This window comes from Triturus cristatus, chromosome 2_1 (assembly GCF_964204655.1).
Source record: "Triturus cristatus chromosome 2_1, aTriCri1.1, whole genome shotgun sequence".
Classification (NCBI taxonomy): domain Eukaryota; kingdom Metazoa; phylum Chordata; class Amphibia; order Caudata; family Salamandridae; genus Triturus; species Triturus cristatus.
The window spans coordinates 445,961,258-445,981,052 of NC_140581.1; the positions used below are offsets into that span (position 1 = coordinate 445,961,258).

Below are 19,795 nucleotides of genomic sequence, written 5' to 3' on the forward strand. Positions count from 1 at the left end.
AGCAGCACTTTCCTGAAGTCATCGATTGGGTTCGACGGTGGTTTCCGACGCCACTTCCCTGGGATTGGGTAACTGGGGTACCACAGTATCCACGGGTGGGGTGGCTCTCCAACCTTCTGTCTTCCACTGGGTTTCTTCAGGGTCCTTAATCTTTAAAAATCCAACCGCAACTCACATGCTCTCCGTGGGGATCCCTCCTCATCTTGGGTGGTTCCTTGGGGTCCCAGCAATTCTACATCCTCTCGATATTGTCCTCACTTGAGCCATGGTTCTCATACCACTTTCTTAGTATAATGGTTTGGTCCCCCCCCGGGTCCCACTGTGAATTAGTGCTATTTACTGTGATTTCTTTGCTAAAGTATTGTGTGCTTTGTGTCTATCTTTGTGTGGGAGATACCGTAACGTACTAGGTAGTGTTATATAATAAATACATATTTTTTATAACTACTGTGTGGTTCTCTTTTCATTTAATCTATACTATAAGATTGCATTCTGGTAAAACAAGTTGCTTTACACTCCAAGACTAAGCCTGATGGCTGCTCTCCACAGCTACCACTTGGATAGCTTTCTAAGGTCATCTGAGACCTCTTAAATCACCATAAGGGTTGTCTGGACTGGTGCAAGGTGCCCACTTACATTAGTGGACATCATATACCAGGCCTGATTCTCACAACATCCCTTATTTGGTCAGAACCAATCTCCTCAATAACTCATTGTAACAGTTCAGCTCTCAATGCTGCAATCTCTTGAGGAGACTGTGGCACTCCCAAACTTGGGAATTCCACGTGTTCCAAAATCAAACCCCGTAAGCCACTTAGCGGGAAATATTGAACCTCGCTCTTCCCGGCACTTTCAACCAGGTAAGTCCACTCAGGAGAGGAATACCTCGAACAAGGCACTCAAGCCCTTCTGGATCTTCTCGCACTCTCTGAATTCTGCTCTGTCTCACCCAGATCGGACTCCAAATTTTCACTTATTGATGCAAGTTTCCTTTCAAATGCGAGTCTCTGGTTCTTTCTCCCCTGTCTCACAGACCAGGTCTCCTCTGCAGCAACTTTCTTCCTCGACTACACTTGATTTCTTGTCACACTAGTCTCTTCCACTGAGTCAGACTCTCAGTCACTCTGTCACTCGCAAAAATACCATCTCCCTCAGAGTATACGCCAGGGTCTTTTGCAGCTTTACCCCCCTCAGATCAACCTGGTGTGTGTCCAGCCTCGTCAGACACCTCTATAGCTTGTACCCTCATGTGACCCTTTATAGTCACAGCTGGCGATTCTTCTGGGAGAGGAGCTGTTTTATCAGAGTGACCTAATACGTGACGTGTGTGAGAGGCATGGACCCAATTCGGTACTCCGTCATGCTTTACAGTAGTTGAAATCACAAGGATCACTTGGTATGGACCTCGCCAACGAGGATCGAGACAATTTTTCCTCACGTGTCTTTTGATGAGGACCTAATCCCCTGGGTTCAGGTCATGGCAGAGATCCCTTGATGTCGGTGCAGTCGCTGCTTCAACCTGATTAGACACAGAACAAACCACGTCAGCTGATCCTTTACAGTAGTCAAGGACCAAATCATCTGAAATGTTCACAAGCATGTTGAGAGGCAAATGCATCACTCTCCCCATGAATATTTCCTGGGGCGACAACCCCGTTCCCCTGTCAGGGGTGCTACGCAGACTCCGTAGCACTAAGGGTAGAGCATCAGGCCACCCTTTATTAGCCCCTCCACGTTGCTTGAAGTACTCCTCTTCGTTGCTTCTTCTGTTTGACATGGTTGTTCTCTGTGCGAAGGCTGTGGTAAAGTGTTTTTATAAAATGTATTAGCACAATGTAATTAAGACACAATGAATTACAAATTTCTGCTGAGAAGCTGTTTATTTTGACATTGGATAAGGTAGGCTCCGATTTCAAAATAGTTGTACTGTCTGTAGCAGTTTTTTTTTTTACGCAGTCATCTTTCCTCACTGTGTACACTGCGTACAATAGTTATTTTGTAAATAATGTTTTAAAACACACTGTCATTCTCTCACTTCCCTCTCAAGCTTCTTTGTCATGCTGTATTAGCAAAGTAAATGCTTTCCCAAGGTTTTACCTACAGTGGTCACAGTGTGATTCTCGTAGTCGCTTAACCTTGATTTGTAGCTATGTATGTAATAATTATTGAGGTGTCTCAGGAGCCCCAGGGATAGGAACTGTGTTCTCTGAATCTGTGGGATAACATTCAATAATGTGACTAGAAACTGCATTGTTCCTTCTTTAGTTTGATTGATTATCTGTGAGATCCTAATCTAGTATTCATGTATAGGTTACTTTGTATTTGTTTACTATAAAAAGCACACTTTTATGAGTATATTGGGCTCACTCTCACCCTAACCTTCAGAAGGAGAAGACACTCTGTCAGTTTGGCCAGATTTATGAATTATTTACCTGAGCTGAATTATATCTTGTTCTTCTATTTAATTATTTACATTTTTCTACTCAGCTTCATACTTTTAAGCCAAATGACAGACTCCTTGCTGCTTATTTGCTTCCTGTATTACCTTTAAAATTCCAATAAACTTGCATGGTTTTCATTGCAATAAACATCAGTCATTATTGTGAAACCTAATGTGCATTACAATTAATTCTGAAATGTTATTTGATATTGAATTTACATGTTGATCAGGTCTAGTTGAGGAGCCTCAAAATCCTTTGGGGAATAACCACTCTCCCGGTCCACCAAGGGCACTTTATGGTTCAAATCTCTTTATTAAGTTATGCCAATATGTGCAATGAAAATTCAATCCAATGTGAAACGCATCATACCATCTACAAAGTTTGGCTTAGATGAATATCAACAAAACAGGCCCCCCGTCCCCTCCCACGCCAAGCGTGCTGCCATCACAGCACCAAGTTTATTTCATGAGTCCATCTCTGAACTGGTGGTAGAGGTTATTTCGAATAGCTGCAGGATGTGGAGATATTTAGGTCCTGTCAGTTCTTGGAAGTCCTGCGAGAGGAGAGACGGGTATGGACTCCAAAGGTCTCTATAAGATGCTCCTTGATTGGTAATAGAGAGTGTAATTTTTTCCATACCAAGAATATACCAAAGGCGGTCAAGCCATCCCAAGTGAGAAGGATATATATGTTGTTCCGCAGTGTGTGACTATATTCTGTATCCCTGCCCCTATAGCTAAGCCAATCTGCCTCCCGTCTGGATTTTAGGGGGTTAGTGAGAGGGTTGGGTAAGCCTAACCGTGTATAGGAAGGGAATCAGGGAAGTTGGTTCTCAAGGTGTCGGTCAATGTGTCGGTCAATGTCATCGAGTATTTGTGTCCAATATGGTTGAATCCGTGGACACTCCCATAAAAAGTGTGCCCGTTGTTCCACAGCCCCTCCAGCAGTCTGCGCTTTTGTTCGAGTCAATCCTGTGTAGCCGTTCGGGGGTCAAATACCAATATGTAACTACTTTAGTAAACGTTTCAGTAAGGTCTGTGTCGCAGGTGGTATGATGGGCCCTATAATATACATCCTCCCATTCTTTGACAGTCCACTGTCTCCCTAGCTCTCTCTCCCAACGTGTTTGATTAGGTTTGTATATGTCTTGTGGGCTTGAACAAGAGGGCATATAGCTCTGAGATCAGCCGTTTGCCAGATGTTTTAGTGATCAGCCACTTCTCATAGGTAGTAATGGTCTTTGGATCGGTCTTGTTATCAGGGTGGAAAAGCTAATGGCAAAGTTGCAAGTAATGCAAGCGCTCTGTCTCTGTGTAGTTGTGTGAATGAGATCACCCCTCCCACGTCTATCTTGGGCCCTGCTGAGCGGCATTTGATCTGTCACCACTTAGTGAATGCTGCAGGGCTATTCCCATGCGTAAAATCTGGGTTGTCGAGCAGGGGTAACACTGCTCCGATCCCAGGCATCCATAGTCACCTTGGTGACAGGTGAGAGGTATAAACTCGAAGGTCTATGTGATCTCTTCAGAAAGGGGATTTTCCATAAAGGGGTGCCAGCCACCGTCCAGTCTTGGAAGAGCCAATGTCGTTCAGATTCCTCTTTGTTCCATTTGACCAAATACCATAGTTGGGCTGCCTGGAAATATAGTTGGAGAGATGCCTAGGCCACCTGTGTTTGAAGGAAGATAGCTAATTTCTCACCGCATTCGAGGCATCGTCCCAGCCCATACGAATTGGTGGAATTCGGCTTGCAGCCTGGATATCAACCCTTTCGGAGGAGTCAAGTGGAGGATTTGAAACAAGTAGAGAATCTTAGGCAAGATAGTTATCTTAAGGGCTGCATCTCTTCAAAGCCAGGAGATGGGTAGGTGCACCTACAGAGCGAGCTCAGTTCTGATGTGTTTACGTAGGGACTGGAAAATGTATTATGGAGGTACTCTGTAGTGAGGACGCCAGTCTGATTCCCAAATTGGGTACACCATCTCCGTCCATTTTATAGGATATTGCGCTGCAAGTTGGGCTTCCAGCTCAGGAGATAGGGAGTGGTTCGGGGCATAGGATTTGGCAAACTTGACTCAGGAGCCCGAGGCCAGGCCCGGCCAAACGCCTCTAGCTCAGACTGGAAAGCTGGCAGCACCGAGGTCTGTTTGTCCAGAATCACCAGCATGTCATCCGCGTACAGGCTAATCATATTCCCCCCCCAAATGTGGTGCCGGTAATCCCAGGGTTATCTCAGACTCTCTGAGCCAGGTCTGCATATAAAGAGCAAACAGCAGGGATGACAACGGGCACCCCTGCCGAGTACCCCTGCTAATGGTGAAGGGAGCAGACACATATCCGTTCACCCTGACTGATGCCATAGGGAAGTGGTAGCAGTTGAACACCCAGGTTCGAAATCTCTCAGCCATCCCAAAGTGCGCTAAACCATGCTCTTAAAAAGGCAAATGTACCCTGTCAAAGGCTTTCACTGCGTCAATTGCTAAAAGCATAAACTCTCCCGACGTGCGCGAGTCCTTTTCTATGATGTGCAAGATGCGCTTTGTGTTATCGCTAGTCTGGCGTTGGGATATGAAGCCTGCTTGATCTGGGTCTATAATAGGTGGCATGTGCAGGCTCAGCCTGGCCGCTAAAATACTAGTGAACAACTTGAGGTCCACATTTAAGAGAGATATTGGATGATATAAGCTGCACTGTTCTTTATCCTTGCCCGGCTTAGGAGTGACTGTCACCAAAGCTGCCAGCATTGAGGGGGAATAGCCCCTGGGGCAAAGAAGGAGTTGTACAACTGAGTGAAAATCCGAGCAAGTGTATGACAAAACGTTTTATAAAAGATAGATGAAAATCCGTTCGGTCCTGGGGATTTCGAGAGCTTTTGTCGGCAGATCGCTGCAATGACCTCCTCCTCCCTAATGTCTTATTCTAGAGCATCTGATTGGTTTGGGGTTAGCAGTGACATGTGAGCATCGCCGAGATAGGACGTTCTAACTGCGGGATCCAACTGTTATTCAGTATATAATTCTGCATAAACGTTTCTAAATATGGCATGCGATTGAGTCGTCATCTATGATGCTCATTCCAGTTGCGTTGTGGAGTGAGTGCACTCCCAGATTTTGCTGCTGGATGCGCAGTTTGTTAGCCAAGAGGCAGCCTTCCTTATCTCCCCCTATGTAAAAAGTATAGCGCAAACAAAGTGCTCCCTACTCAGCTCTGTCAAGGTCGATGCTTGCTAATTGTGCGTGTGCGGCTGTCAATTGACCAGATCCTCAGCGCTCCAGTGCGCTGATGTATGCCCTTGAGTTCTTTCACCTGTCTGGGTAAGCTGTCCCGCCTATCTTTACGTATCATATCTGCTGCTGAGATAGCAATTAGTTCCCGGTGAATAACCGCCTTAAGGGCCTCCCTGAGTGTAGCAACAGAGATTTCAGGGTTATCGTTCAGCACTAGGTAGTCAGTAATAGCATGGCCAACATGTGTCAGCGCTTCAGGGCATTGCAGCAATATGTTCCTCAACAGCCAGGTCCATGTAGGGCAGTGTGCAGGTGGAAGTGTCAGTGTATGGGAAATTGCTGTATGGTCCGACAATGCAGTCGGAACTATCTCGGAATCAGAGGTAAATGTGGGAATATCCTTCATACGCAGTAAGAGATCCAACCATGTGTATGTTTTGTATGCGTGGTAAAAGTAGGAGTATTTGCTGATCTGGGGGTGAAGTGTTCTTCAGATATCTTGGAGTACCATATCCTTCAGCCACCTGTGCCCCTCCCTGGTCAGTTCCCCAGTTTGGCCAAACCTATATGTGGACCTTTCAAGTTCGTTCTCTAAATCCAAATTAAAGTCCCCTCCAACCAGAACCTGTCTTTCCTGGGTGGACAAAACCTCTGTGAGCACTGAGAGTAGAAATAACTCCTGAACCTCATTCGGAGTATAGATGGAGGCCCCCACAAATGACCAGTTGTTGAAGGTGAGATGAAAAGCGAGGAGCCGGCCCTTCACTTCCACCACTTTGGTGCCTATTTTCCCCTTAAAGGTATGTACAACGGGGAGAGCCACCCCCGCTGTATTGGTGCATGCAGAGGAAAGTGGTGCGGGATGATGCGTGAGCGAAGCTTGTAGTAATCTTGTGGGGGGGGGGGGGGTGTGTCTCTTGGAGCAGGCATATATCTCCCCCTGTATTTTCCAGGTGTGATAGTACTGCCCTGCGCTTGACTGGGCTATGAAGGCCCTTACCTTCATGGGATATTTCTGCTAATCACTGAATGCTGTATGGCAAGTTAAAAATTGGTACTGCTCTGTGACACCTCTATGGTAATGGCAGTTGGCACATCTCTGTATGCATATATGTAAGGTTCAGCGATTGTTGCCACATGGTCTGTGGTACTTGTCTTCACTTTGTAAATGTAAATTTCCGATTTCTATTTCTATTCCCATCAGGTTAAAATCTGAGAACTTCATGTTACTATTTTGTTTTGAAAACCTAAAATATCTTTTTCACACAATAATCAGAGCAATGGTTTTAGTCTCTTTTTTATTGTCCCTCTGTAGATTTTCAACATATGACCTTTCCTTTTTAATATTTGTTGCACTTCTTCTTCAGTTTATTGATCTTCCAGATCATTCTTCTATTCCATTCAAATCTACTTGCACAATGTGTTTTGTAACACCAAGGTTGGTAAAACAAGGAGTCAGTCTCTGCATTGCTCAATTATGGCACTTACCCAAGTATTGCATGACATGTTGACACAGTGTTCCTTTAAATGTTGGCTTGCATCCTCCTTGCTTAGTCATCATTGCCAAGGAATTGGCCCTGCTTCCATGTTACTGTTTAATCAACTTGATTTGCCATTCACAGCTAAGGAATCACCACCCCATTGCCTCTGACCCTCTGCCAAAAGCTCAATAATAAAACGTAAAATAATGACCGGTTCAATTGTTAGCGATTTCTTTGTGGAAATTTGGGGTCCGCAACGGCAAAGGCTGGTGAACAAATCAATACATTTAAAATAACGTGAAGCACAATAAGCTCCACAAGGAAGACAGAGTGATTACATTTCAAACCATAAAGGTTCATTAAAGATCAAAATGTTTGCAGAGTGCAAAATCATCAAGTAAGAGTCAATCGATAATCAATATATGAATGCATTAGTTAATATGAAGTTCCAATCAGTCATGTTAGAGGATGAACTAGTGTAGTGTCACGGCAAAGGAAAAATCAAGTAAAATTAGTTCTCTGATAAAGAGACTATCATACTCTCCTCTAAAATGTTTTGAAAGTGGATACAACTTTTCGAAACAGTAATCGCACAGTTCTGAATTTTTCGACACCTACACATAGTTCACATAAAATGATCCAATCAGGTTTCAGAGAAAAGAAACAGCCTTGAGGTAATTAGACTTTCAGGATCCTCCACATACACCTTTTCTGAGCGTCCCTCAAACTTATATTTATCTGCAGCAAAATGAGATACATTGGACCAGTCACAACTCTGCAGGTGCACTGTCGCACACAATTACAGCATTTCATGATTATCACGATTAAAGAAAAACTGTTCACATGAGAAAGAAAGAAAAGGAACATGGCGTTTCATAATTTGGACATCCGCTTTTTCTGAGAAAAAGAGCACATGCGCCACAAAGATGGGAATCCACGCTAGCCATATTAAACGCAGGCCTACGTTAGCTGTGGTCAATACAGACTTGACTAATCTGCATTTAATAACATTTCCGTGGTTACATGTTAATGTCGAATAAATGCACAACATTTAATATGAAAAAAATATTTCACAATCATGAGCCACTTGCTTCCGACACCTATAGCTCATCTGCATCCTCATCCCGGCTGCCTCCTGTCCTCAGCCCTGGTAGTGAACTGCTATTCGGGGTTCTTAAAATGCAAACCCAGTAATGCAACCTAAAGCCTACAAAACCGCACCCATCGCTCCGTCAGCGACCCTTTATTCAAATAAATCTGTTCAACATTAACCGACATCCTGATCCCAGTTCCTATCCTCCTCCCTAGCGCTATTCTATCCAGCCTTTCAGCAAATGCATTACATTTCTTCTCTAAGATAACCACAGTCAGCACCACTTCTTCTTACGGATCCTCCCCAAACATATCACCCATCTTCCTTGCTCACAGCCTGATTAAATCAAATTGATTCTTCCCAACTCCCCTAAGCAGTCTGTCCCGTGCTCTCCATGCCACTGGAATCTAGCTATCCTGGCTGAAGAGGGTTGAAACCCCGAAACCGGTCCTAGGATGCTTGTTTTCAGTCCAGGGAGGACCTGGCTTGGCAGTTCGGGCTGGACTGTTCCCATGAGGCACAGGGTCAAGACTGATTTGCATATGGCTGGGTTCAAACTGGAATGGCATGGTGAGCAAAAAAACGATGGATTTAGGGCCAGATCACTGTACTGGGGTGAATGTATGACATTGTTCTGCATTCTGTCCATCAACTGTTGTTTTTGCACCCAGCATGTGCTTCATCAGGGCCGCTATGCCTGCAAAAAATCAATCTACTCACCTCTTATCCACTATTCTCACCTGCTACTTTTCGCTCTTTATCCTCTTGTTCCTGCTTCGAATCCTTATAATCCCATGTGGGCCAGTGTTTTATAACAAACTATACAGACAACCTTTGCCTAATGTGTAATTACTGTCTACAAAAACCATTCAAAAATCCAGGGGCTGCTCCTTCGTTGGAGTGAAGGAGCATCGCCCCACTTAAAACCAGAGATATAAAATAATATGGTAATTTATTGCCATTTTATTTTTCCTCCACCCGTCCCGGGGCGGACTGCTGCTGAGTGACAGCAGCCGGCAGGAGAGGGTGAGCGGTTTGTGCACTGGTTAAAGTGTGCATGTATTTTGACTGGCCGTCTTGCGCGGCCAGTGGCATATGCACACTTTAGACATCTTAAGACAGTTGGGTTAGAGCAAGTGCAGGCCTCCTGAGAGTGCCAAGTGAGGCCGCTCCCTCCAATCAGGGCGCTGCTCTCATGCAGTATGAGAGCAGTGCCAGGATTGGTCAAGGGAGTTGCTGCATCCATTTCTTGTGCAAAGAAGGGGTCCGTAGTGGAGGGCGATGCGTACGGTAAGTTTTATTTATTTTGATTTTATTCTGTGCACGCCCCCACAGATGCCAGCTGCCAGCTGCCACTGCAAAAATCATGGAAGGGCTTGTGTTTGATTGACTTGTGGAGACGTCAGCAGGATAGTTTGAGGTTTCTTGGGTTCCTGTTCGGAGATAACTTAGCCTAGAAGAGAGAAATACTGTACCTTTTGCGGCAGGACAGATACTGATAGGCTTATGGTTTCTTCCTGCCTGTAATGGCACAGATGAACATACTGTCGTGGAGTGGAGTAGTGTCATGGGGGGAGTGGAGTGTAACAGAGTGGCATAGTGTGTCGCAGAGTGTCAGTGTCACAGAGTGACGTAGTGTGTTGTGGCTTGCCAGTGTTGTAGAGTGGCGTGGCTTAATGTGGAGTAGAATGGAGTGGTGTACAGTGGAGGGGCGTGAAGTATAGTAGAGTGTTGTTGAGTGTCATGGAGTACAGTGGAGTAGGGTCGTAGAGTGAAGTGACATCAAGTGGTGTGGAGTGGCATAGAATGACGTGTCATAGAATAGAGTATACATGGTGTTGTAGCAGACTGCTAATACAGCAAACACATTTGCAATAGAAATGACTATTATATTTGCACAGTCTTATAGTTTAACTGTTAAACTATACAGTGCACAAAAGATAATGTGTGGACATTTGCATCGTCAAGTGTATTGATTTGTTTTGATCCTATTAAAATATTTATTACCACCACACTTCAGAATTACAAAAAACAGTGCTTCATTTGTGCTTTCCTACTTTTGATATATTCTGAAATATTTTTACAGTTCATTTACAGGCATTTGCATTTTGTCGTGTGCCAGAAAAACAGCATCCAGTAGCCTTTTTCCAATCCTATACCCAGCAAGATTGTCACGTAAATCCTCTCCCTTTGTAGTGGAGACAGAAAAGTAAACACCAAGGTCCTTGGGAGACCGAGCATAACATTTGATGTCTGTCTTTGAATGCCCAGCAAATGTGACAAGAGAAACACAATGTTTATTGCTTATTCACTTCTGGACTCCAGCATGATTCATTTGGGAGTGTTTTGACACCCCCACTCCCCTACTTCCGTTGCCTATGGCAAGGGCACGAAATTGAGGAATGTTTAAGTTATGCTATCAGTAAAGAGCACTGACCAAAATCAACAAGGTCATAGAGGGAGCATTGTTCCTCACAGGCATCTGGTAGTAGCAGAGATAAGTTGAATCAGTCAAGCAGAAAGATACAAGGCAGGAAACTTTTTCAAAGAAATACAACAGTAACTAGCATCCAGGAGACAACTAAAACACATATAGGTTGCTGGAGTGCCTCACAAAAAAGCAAAAAAAGAGTTCCCAGAAAGTGAGCACACCTGGAAGAATGGCTGACGAGTTTTGGGTCTAAATATCTTAAGGTGTTTTTCTATATCATGGCCATTGGCCGACTCAATAACTCACTGTCCATGAGCGCGGGCATGCCGAGCACAAGTGTTCTGCCTAAATCCATTGTGCATGTATGGTGGAGGTAAACTAATACCTTTACCGAAGTCACTGTTGGTTGCCGACTAACCTGCCAGTCCCACCTTTAAGTGCTGTGCCCCCAGCCTCAAACGAGAAGAGGAGGATACAGCTACAGGATCACTCCTGTCCTATCCCCACATATTTTCTTTTGTGGTGCCTAGGTTGGTTTGGGAAGGCAGGCAGTTGAACATTGGGCGATGGGCTGGTGTCTCAGGGTCCCCGATGGGGTGGTTTATTTTTTAGGGCCTAAGTAACCAGCCCACAATGCCATGGGTCCAGCATAATGGGCAGGCAGCCTCTCGGAGGGCAGGGGCTTAGGGTTCCGGCCCTGAAAGATTTCAGCTGGGCCCCCTTTGGGATGGCACAGACACCCAGAAGTAATGTTCCAATCCTGTGCCGCCAACCTGAGGTGGGAGGCTGTCGGGGAGTGTACACCAGCATCCTGGGGGGCAGGTGATATGGCCGTTGGGCCGTCTTTCCTTGACGACACCCTCCCTCCACCCGAGCCAGGCTGGGAGCCAGGTGTTACTCTGGCACATGAATGAATGAATGAATGATCAGATTTGTTAAGTGCAATCGAATGCCCTTAAGTGTCTTGATGCTGTACTATACAAGGAACAGTGGAACTCAGTTATCCTATTGCTGTGCGAAAAGCCAGATTTTCAGAGACTTTTTGAAGATTGAAAAGGAAGCAGCCATTTTGAATTCAAAAGGAAGGCGGCTCCAGAGTAAAGCCTGGGCCTGAAGAAACTTCTATCGCCCCAGGAGGCACGTTTGGAGGATAGCACCACCAGATTTTTAGCAGAACTGGAACGCACAGTCCTACTGGGCGTGTACCACTTTGGATTTTTTTTAAGGTAAGAGGGACCCTGCCCATGAAGTGTCCTATAGGCCTTGCAAAGAGCTTTAAAATTGATATGTTGCCTAACTGGCAGTCAATGTAGTTTACTGATGGCTGCTTTAGCTGAATGGAATTTAGGGATTTTCAGCAGGAACCACGCAGCAGCATTCTGTAAAGTTTGCAGTTTTTTTAGTTGACCCTTGGGGAGATCTACATAAAGGCGGTTATGTAATCCAGTCTTGCTAAGACAAGAGCTATGACTACTATTTTTAAGAGATGAAATGGTATGAATTTCGAAAATAAATTGTTATCACACTGAGAGCGTGGAAGGAAGATGATGTGACTTTGCTCACTTGATCTTTATATTTCAGGTCTTTGTCTAGAAGCACCCCTAGATTTTTTACCTTTTGAAGCCAGAGTGGGGAATGATCCTAGATCAGACGGCCACCAAGCCGAGGGCCAACAGAATGGGTTATTCCCAAACAGAATTACCTCCATCATGGATGAATTTAGCTTTCGAATTGCCAATCATCCATTTACCTACTGCAATCATGCAGTTCCTGAATACGTTGTGGGATTTGACATCGTCTTTGGAGAGTGAAACTACTATTTACGTGTCATCAGCATAGGATGCTAATGACAAGCCAAAGATTTTATGAGCTTAGCCAGAGAAGTTACATGCATGTTGAACATCGTCAGACTCAACGATGATCCCTGTGGAACTCCACAAGGCAAAACGTAGGGTCTTGCTGTAAACTCTCCCAAGGACACCACTTCGAGAGAAATGACTCGGTGGACAATTCTCACCTTGACGCCCCTTGCTGACACAGCCCAGCAACAGTGTTTCCCCCCCACTTCTCCCTGCCAACACACTCAAGCCATGGTGGGTGGGGGGAGGAGGGAATATGCAGGGGCCCCGCTGGGGCCAGGTGTCACCTTGGCCCCACTGTCTTTTAGGCCTTGGTAGAGGGGTGTCCAGTACCAGCATCCTTTGATTATGGGCAAATCACTTAATCTCCAAGGCGTTCAATAAAATGAATTTTATCTTGTATAATGTGACTGGTGCGCATGTAAATTGCTCCAATGGCTTTGGGCCGAGTTCACGCTATATAAAACTACACAAGCACAAAATATACGGTCAGATTCTGCAAAAGGCCCAAACATGATATTCTTTATATAAGAACATCCTTATTCATTTTTAACCTGGCTCTTCTGCCTTTGTCTAGTTCAACTATCAGCCACGGATCTTCACAGCAGCTTTAGTACAGATTGTTGTACCAGCCAGGACATTAAGATACTGGTCTAGGTGGTCAAAAAAAGCCAGTTGGCAATCCTAGCCAAATGGGTTGCTGTGGCCCATGGCCATTTTATTTCACCTCGGCAGCCCGGCCAAACTGCAGTGCTTCTAGTTTTCCCTTACGTCACGTGCACTGTGAGCTTCAAAATACTTAATTCAACAAACATTTCTCTAAAAATGAGTCCAGTGAGACTAACCAAATGGCGATCCATGAAAGGGGCGATCCGGGAATGTGGGCCACATTTGTGGGAGTACCCAGGCTTAAATGTCAACCCAGTCTGACTCTGGGAGGTGGTATATACAATCTTAAACTGACTTGTGACTGAAGTCTGCAGGGTACCACCCCAGGCCGAAAAGCACACAGAGTTGACTGAGGCAAGCATGTATTTAACCACACATGTATACTTCAAGTACATAAGTTAAATACATATGTGTTCTGTTGTGTTATTTCCACTTGATATAGAGCATACGACTCGGTGCTCAGCCAACACAGAAACACAACAGCAGCCTAAAACAGCCAGGTCTTAAAGAGTGTTTTTTTAACTCGGCAAAGTCGCAACGGCTGTGGAGATGGTAAGAAGTTGATTACAACCAGGCATGCCACGCTCTTAGGGCTAAAAGGTTTTCAGCCCCCCACCCCTGTCGTGTGTCTCAGCCCGGGCTGCTGCAGCTCGGGCTGCTGTGGGCTCGGCTGGGCAGTGTCTGGAGTCTTTTTTCCGGCACGCTCAAGTATTTCGCAGGTCTTTAAAGACCATTTGCATACTTGCATACCTTTTGTAAACTGGTTACCGAGGCTTAGTTCTTTTTCTGTTTCCAGTACCCCCTGGGCTACCACTCTGCCTATTCCTTACAGATGTATTTTACATTTATTGCCGTAGTGTGAGAATGCATTTCATGAAAAGGAATATAAAGTAGGGTTGCCGGAAAAAAAAATGCCAGCCATGTGTTGTTTAAAGAGCCTGCAAAGAACTCGTCTTGACACTAAAGATGGTTATAAATAAAGAAGGATGTATTAATTTGTAATGTGACTTTTCTGTCTTTGTTCCCTTTAACTATCAGTCATGGATCATTCAGGCAGCCCTTGAACACAATTAAAAGTGCTTTCTATTTATATTTGCTGTTCGAAGTATGCACAGATACGTGCTGAAAATAGGCGTTAGGTGACTGCTTATATTTGTTCCGTCTGGGACATCAAAATAATGAGCTTGCATCCCTAATCATAAGACTGAAAGTTTGTTGCAAGATCAGCACATTATTTATTACCTCCACCCTCAATCTCTGATTAATGTCATATTAGCAATAGTTTAACTTGTATCTGAAACCATACGCTGCTGTCAGTAACATGCTGAGTTACTTCAAGTGTCTGGGAATGCACTCTGCATTCAGACAACTCACTCCTGATTCTCGCCCTTCACTTTCACGCTCGCCCTACTCTCACAGAGATCACAATGCACTCACACTAATCACCATGTACACACACCATTCACCCGCTCAACCTGCACACACAGTCATCCCTCCACACTCACAATGCACTTGTGCTGTTCACCCTGTACCTCACCTTGCAGTCACATGAGCACACTACACACCCTGCACTCATGTGACACTTCACCGCACCTGCCCCCTCACTGCTCAATCTGCAATCTCACTCAAACAAGCCCATCCCTAACCATGTATTCATTCGTCCTACTCTGCACTTACATCTGCACCTAAATTCCTATGGTCACCTCACTCACCCTGCAGTCACTCTTACCCTACTCTCACGCTGTCTCATCTCGCACTGTGCTCTCACATGGGCACTCCTGCCACCCACACAGTGCAGAGGGTTAATGTGCCTGCTACAAAGAACGTGTACAATGCAGATCACAGAACTGAGTGTGAGTATACTAGGAGTAGCGCTATAAAAAAATGAAATGTCTGTCAGAAAGGTGCTATTGAGAGATGAACTGCATTGTTGGTGAGTAGTAGGGAGGGAATTCATGGAGAAGGAGGTAATGGGGGATTGGTGCCAAAAAAAGACTGTTGCACCGTGTGCGACCAGTGCAAGGACCAGCCCTGGCTGGGAGTGTTAGCCCCGCCCGAAATTCGCCCCCGATTACAACCTGATGGGGCTGTAAAGAGGAAAGCTCCGAATCTGGAGGCACGGATGTGGGAATGGTCATAAGCGCCGTTGGACAGTTGTATGGATACCGCTATATAACCAATCATATAATACAATATAACACAACCCATCCAGGATGCAAGTACATAAAGTAAATCCCACCAATAAGAGTTCTGCTCATATTCTCATCTTGGATAGTAGACTGAAGCTCCCAAATGATCTTACATAGAGCATTCAAACAAGGAAAGCTCTGAGTGTCCTAGATACTACACAAGTACAAAGAGACAGAGGGGTAGTATAGGGGCACTACCTGCACAATACAACACCTCAGCACTATTAGTCTGCATGAATCAAAGTCTACGAGCATTGATGAACTAGTGTCAAGTGTATTAGGTTTGTGACTTTATAAGATAATTGCAGTATGTCTGACATATCACACATCAATTGGTAGTGTTGTTTGAATACCAAGCAAAAAGTTCTCAATAGCTGAACTTTACTGTCTTTCTTAACCAATGCTTTTGTTTGTATTTTATTTTTAAAGGCTGGCTTAACAACGTATTATCACCCTGGAATAAATCTGAAGAAAATTCATTATTACAGCATTAAACTTTATGAAACCTTGGAAGAAGAGACTGGACAGGTAAATATGATGCCAAAGCACTGTTGAGTTGTTTCAGGGAAATAAATATTACCAATTTTGGGTGGCTCTGTCTTTGTGGAGATGGCAAGGCTGGCGTAATCAGGAGCTGAAGCAGATTATTTTTACAATGCACTACATTAACAATTTTGATAAGTGCTAGCAAGGTCCCAATCCCATGGGAATCAATCTTTCTTTTACAAGCCAAATATGTTGTTACTATAAATGTTGCAGAACTTTTACACAAGATTGGGGAACCTGCCAATTTTGCCTCGCTTCTCAGTGGAGAGTGACTTATCCTTTATGACTGCAGCTTACTTGCCTTTCTTAGGCCTAGCCTTATCACCACCTCCATTGAAGTAGATTTGGAGACTGTAATAGAGCAGAAACTGGATAATTTAGCATGTAAAATAGCCAGAGCATTACAGGTATCTGCATGGAGGCGTCCCTGCTGCCCCATCTCTTCCCCTCTGCCCCCTTTCTCTTGAAACACACTACAAATATGTTTGGTCACACGTAGCTCTCCACTCAAGGTCCTGCTGTTGCCGTGACCTATATATTGCTGTGGGAATTTCCACCCATGCAATTCCATCTCCTCAACAGCTTCCCCTCATCTGTGGTTCCTCCACTTGGCCCATCAACTCTCTAAAAGGGTAAGGTTGATTCAAGCGCCCGTGGTAGTATATCACCGTTGGAGAATTCCTGAGCTATGCACAGTTGTATCTTAAGCTTCTGGAAACTTCAAAGGATGATCGCTCTACCCATATTCAATGTGGCAAAAATGTAACGGGACAGATCATTGTGAGCTAATTACTAAGCCCGGGCGGGTAACTACGTACCACCAGTGTAGTTTACATAGTTTTTCCTACTAAGCCTACCGTTGCGAATGCGGAGTTCATGAAAAACTACGACTAGCCGGCCCCTCCATTCTCCCAAAGTAATTAAAAGTAATCAAAAAGGTACTTACCTGCCGTGGCTGTCTCCTCCTTGCCATGGCCACTTTCCTGCCTCCTCCTCTCCGTCCTTCTTCACTGAATAACCCCTACGCTGTACGTCTTGCGAATGCGCACACGCAAGATGTACAGCTTTAATGTTTTTCTTGCCAGCATATGGCGTCTATGTTTAGGCGACAGACATATCTTCTTATTTCCATTTTACTTTTTGCATTATGTTTGGTCGATATAAAAAAAAATAATAAAAAATAACATTCCACCAGCAGGCCAAGGTGAGACCTATTGTCTTTGCCAGTGTTTAGTTTCCTCTAGCAGTGCGCACATGAAAACAAACTTCAAACCATCCTTGTTTTTCTTAAGGAAATGTACCTGTTCACTTTCGCAGAAAGTGTGCTGGTAGAAAAAATATATTGACCTAATGCAAAGCTTTTGAATTATACTTTCCTTTTGCTGGTGATAAAAAAAATTGGTGCCTATAGATATACATGGTCCGCATACTTCAGCTATTTAGTGTTGGGTTTGGACAATGCAACTTGTTTTTCTTCATAGTAACTTCGAGTCATGTGCTGTGACTCTTTCCTTAGTGCACAATGCGCATAGGCACCAACTCCATCTTGGCTTGTTTTTTTTCACCCTCTGGTTTGGATGTGTTAAACAGTGCTTCTGAGACTGATGTGATCCTCATGATCTTTTAGGGCTTAACTGATCGACTTTTTTTGAATGAACACTCTGAAAATAATCCCTGTGCAATGTTCGACGGCTCTTCAGACAAAAACACTGCTCTTCTCCCACCACCTGATATCATTTTGCTTCACCTCCTCCAATGATTAGCACCACGGTCTTCAAATCAGTTGAGTCTCCTTCGATGCCCAGGCAGCGTGCCTCGAAAAATGCAGACAGAAAGGGGGTGATGCAACACACAACCTTCCAATTTTGTCCACAGAGCAATGCAGAGTGCCCCTATCTGGTCTAGCATGGCATTCGCACCCCTTGCCTCTATCCTGACCACAAGACTTCCTGTGAGTTCTCCCTTGCTGTAAAGTTCAGAAAGATCCAGAGGCATCGAAAGAGAAGGGCGTTGAGCGCACACAAATGCAACAGCAGTCATCCTCCAAGAATCTTCAGCAAACAGGACCTACTCATCATTGAGGAAGCAGAGTAGGGATCCTCTGGGAGCCGAGCTAAAACCCCGCCTCAAGACTTTGTCCTAGAGTACCTCTGAAGAGGAAGACTATGGGGGCACCTTTGGCATTGACACCTATGGGAGCCCACACCAAGAAGACACTGAGGGGCTGAGTAGAACTCTAGATCTATTTCTGGCTACTGTGGAAGTCTGTCATGGAGTCCCAAATTGGGCAGGAAGAAACTCCCAGCCTCTGGTCCACTTCTGGTCTCCGAGGAAGTCCTACGCCAAGCAGAAGCAGCTCTCCATCCACCCAGAGACTTCCAAGGTTTCGGCTAATCTGCTCCCATAAAGCTTTTAACCATACTGCCTCGGATTTCCCAGAAACTGAGAGCATCATTCAAGAAGGAGCTCTCCTTCAATGCACCACAGCAACGGGTGCCCAAAATTCACAAGGACAAGGCAACACCCAGACACTTACCACTCCCACCTCCTCCTACAACACCTCAACCACCACACGGCCACGCCTCCCAAGATTCCATGGTGGTACACACGGAAAGGAAGCAGGCCTCAGCCCCAGGAATGGGAGACACCTCCTGCCCCCCCACCTAGGATAGAAAGCATTTTGATACCACCAGATGGTGTGGTGAGTGGTGCAACCATCCACTGGTGCATTGCAAACTCGATGGGTTTGCTGTCGAGGTACTACAGGTTTGATTGGGAGAAGATGGAGGCAGTGGTGCAGCACCTCCCTGAAACAGAAGAAATGGGAGGTGCTAGTTCCAGAGGGAACATTTTATTTCCAACGCAAACATTTGCTGCACACTTGCCATTGTGGCTAACGCTTCACACAGTATAAAGACCAGTATCGTGCACTTCTGTCAGACATGGCTCTGCATATCTGGGTTCAAACCGGAGGTTCAACACCTCCCCAGCATCCCATTCAGTAGGGAGCATCTGTTTTGACCCCCAAGTGAATGACATGTTATGGAAAGCTACACATGAGGAAAATGAGATTGCAGAGTCCATGAGCGCCTTACGGCCTGCCACTCCCAGGGGCACCTTTTGTAGACCGAAATCCAGGCGCGTGAACAAGACTACCCCCTTTGGTTAGGCCATACCTACCAGCACCAACAACAGGCCTTTGAAGCATCCCAGATCGTCAGAGGATACTCAAGGGGTGGTTACAGGGGCAACAAGGGCAGAATCCCTGTGCCAAGACCGGCCTTCATATAGAGACTCGAGAGGATGAAACCCCCGAGAAAATCTCCAGGCCCAGTTTGCATCATAAACGTGGACCTCACAAGACTTATGAAACCACCTTTTGAACTCCTCCACTCTTGTAACTTAGTTTAGTTCCTAGAAGGTTGCCTTTCTTGTAGCCATAACTTTGCTGAGGTGCATCAGAAAGATACAATCGCTCACCATTCAGGACCATTCATTTGGGTATGCACGGACAGAGTTGTCCTTGGGTATAAGTTTAAATTCCTACCCAAGGTAGCCTCACTGTTCCACAATAACCAAACTATCGAGCTGCCTGCATTCTTTTAACAACTAGATTTTGCAGCAGAAAGGAAATTGCATACGTTAGACTTCAAGCAGGCAATCGCTTATTACATTGACAGACCCAAGTTTTTTGCACAACTAACCAGCTCTTTGTGGGCTTTACAAAACCCCACAATGGTCACTCTATTTCCAAGGCAGACATGGGAAGGTGGATTATTAAATGCACTCAAACTTGTTGTGCAAATTCTAAACATGTATTCATTGTTTTGCCTAGGGCACACTCCATACATAAGAAAGG

The 19,795-nt window shown here is 45.0% G+C and overlaps 1 protein-coding gene across 1 annotated transcript in view; it reads left to right on the plus strand.

The window, feature by feature from the left end:
- DMGDH (dimethylglycine dehydrogenase) overlaps nt 1-19,795 on the plus strand; it is a 530,714-nt gene that overhangs the window by 150,107 nt on the left and 360,812 nt on the right. The window contains exon 3 of the mRNA XM_085632255.1: nt 15,820-15,918. Within this exon, the coding sequence (XP_085488381.1) occupies nt 15,820-15,918 (99 nt within the window). The remainder of the gene's footprint in view (nt 1-15,819; nt 15,919-19,795) is intronic.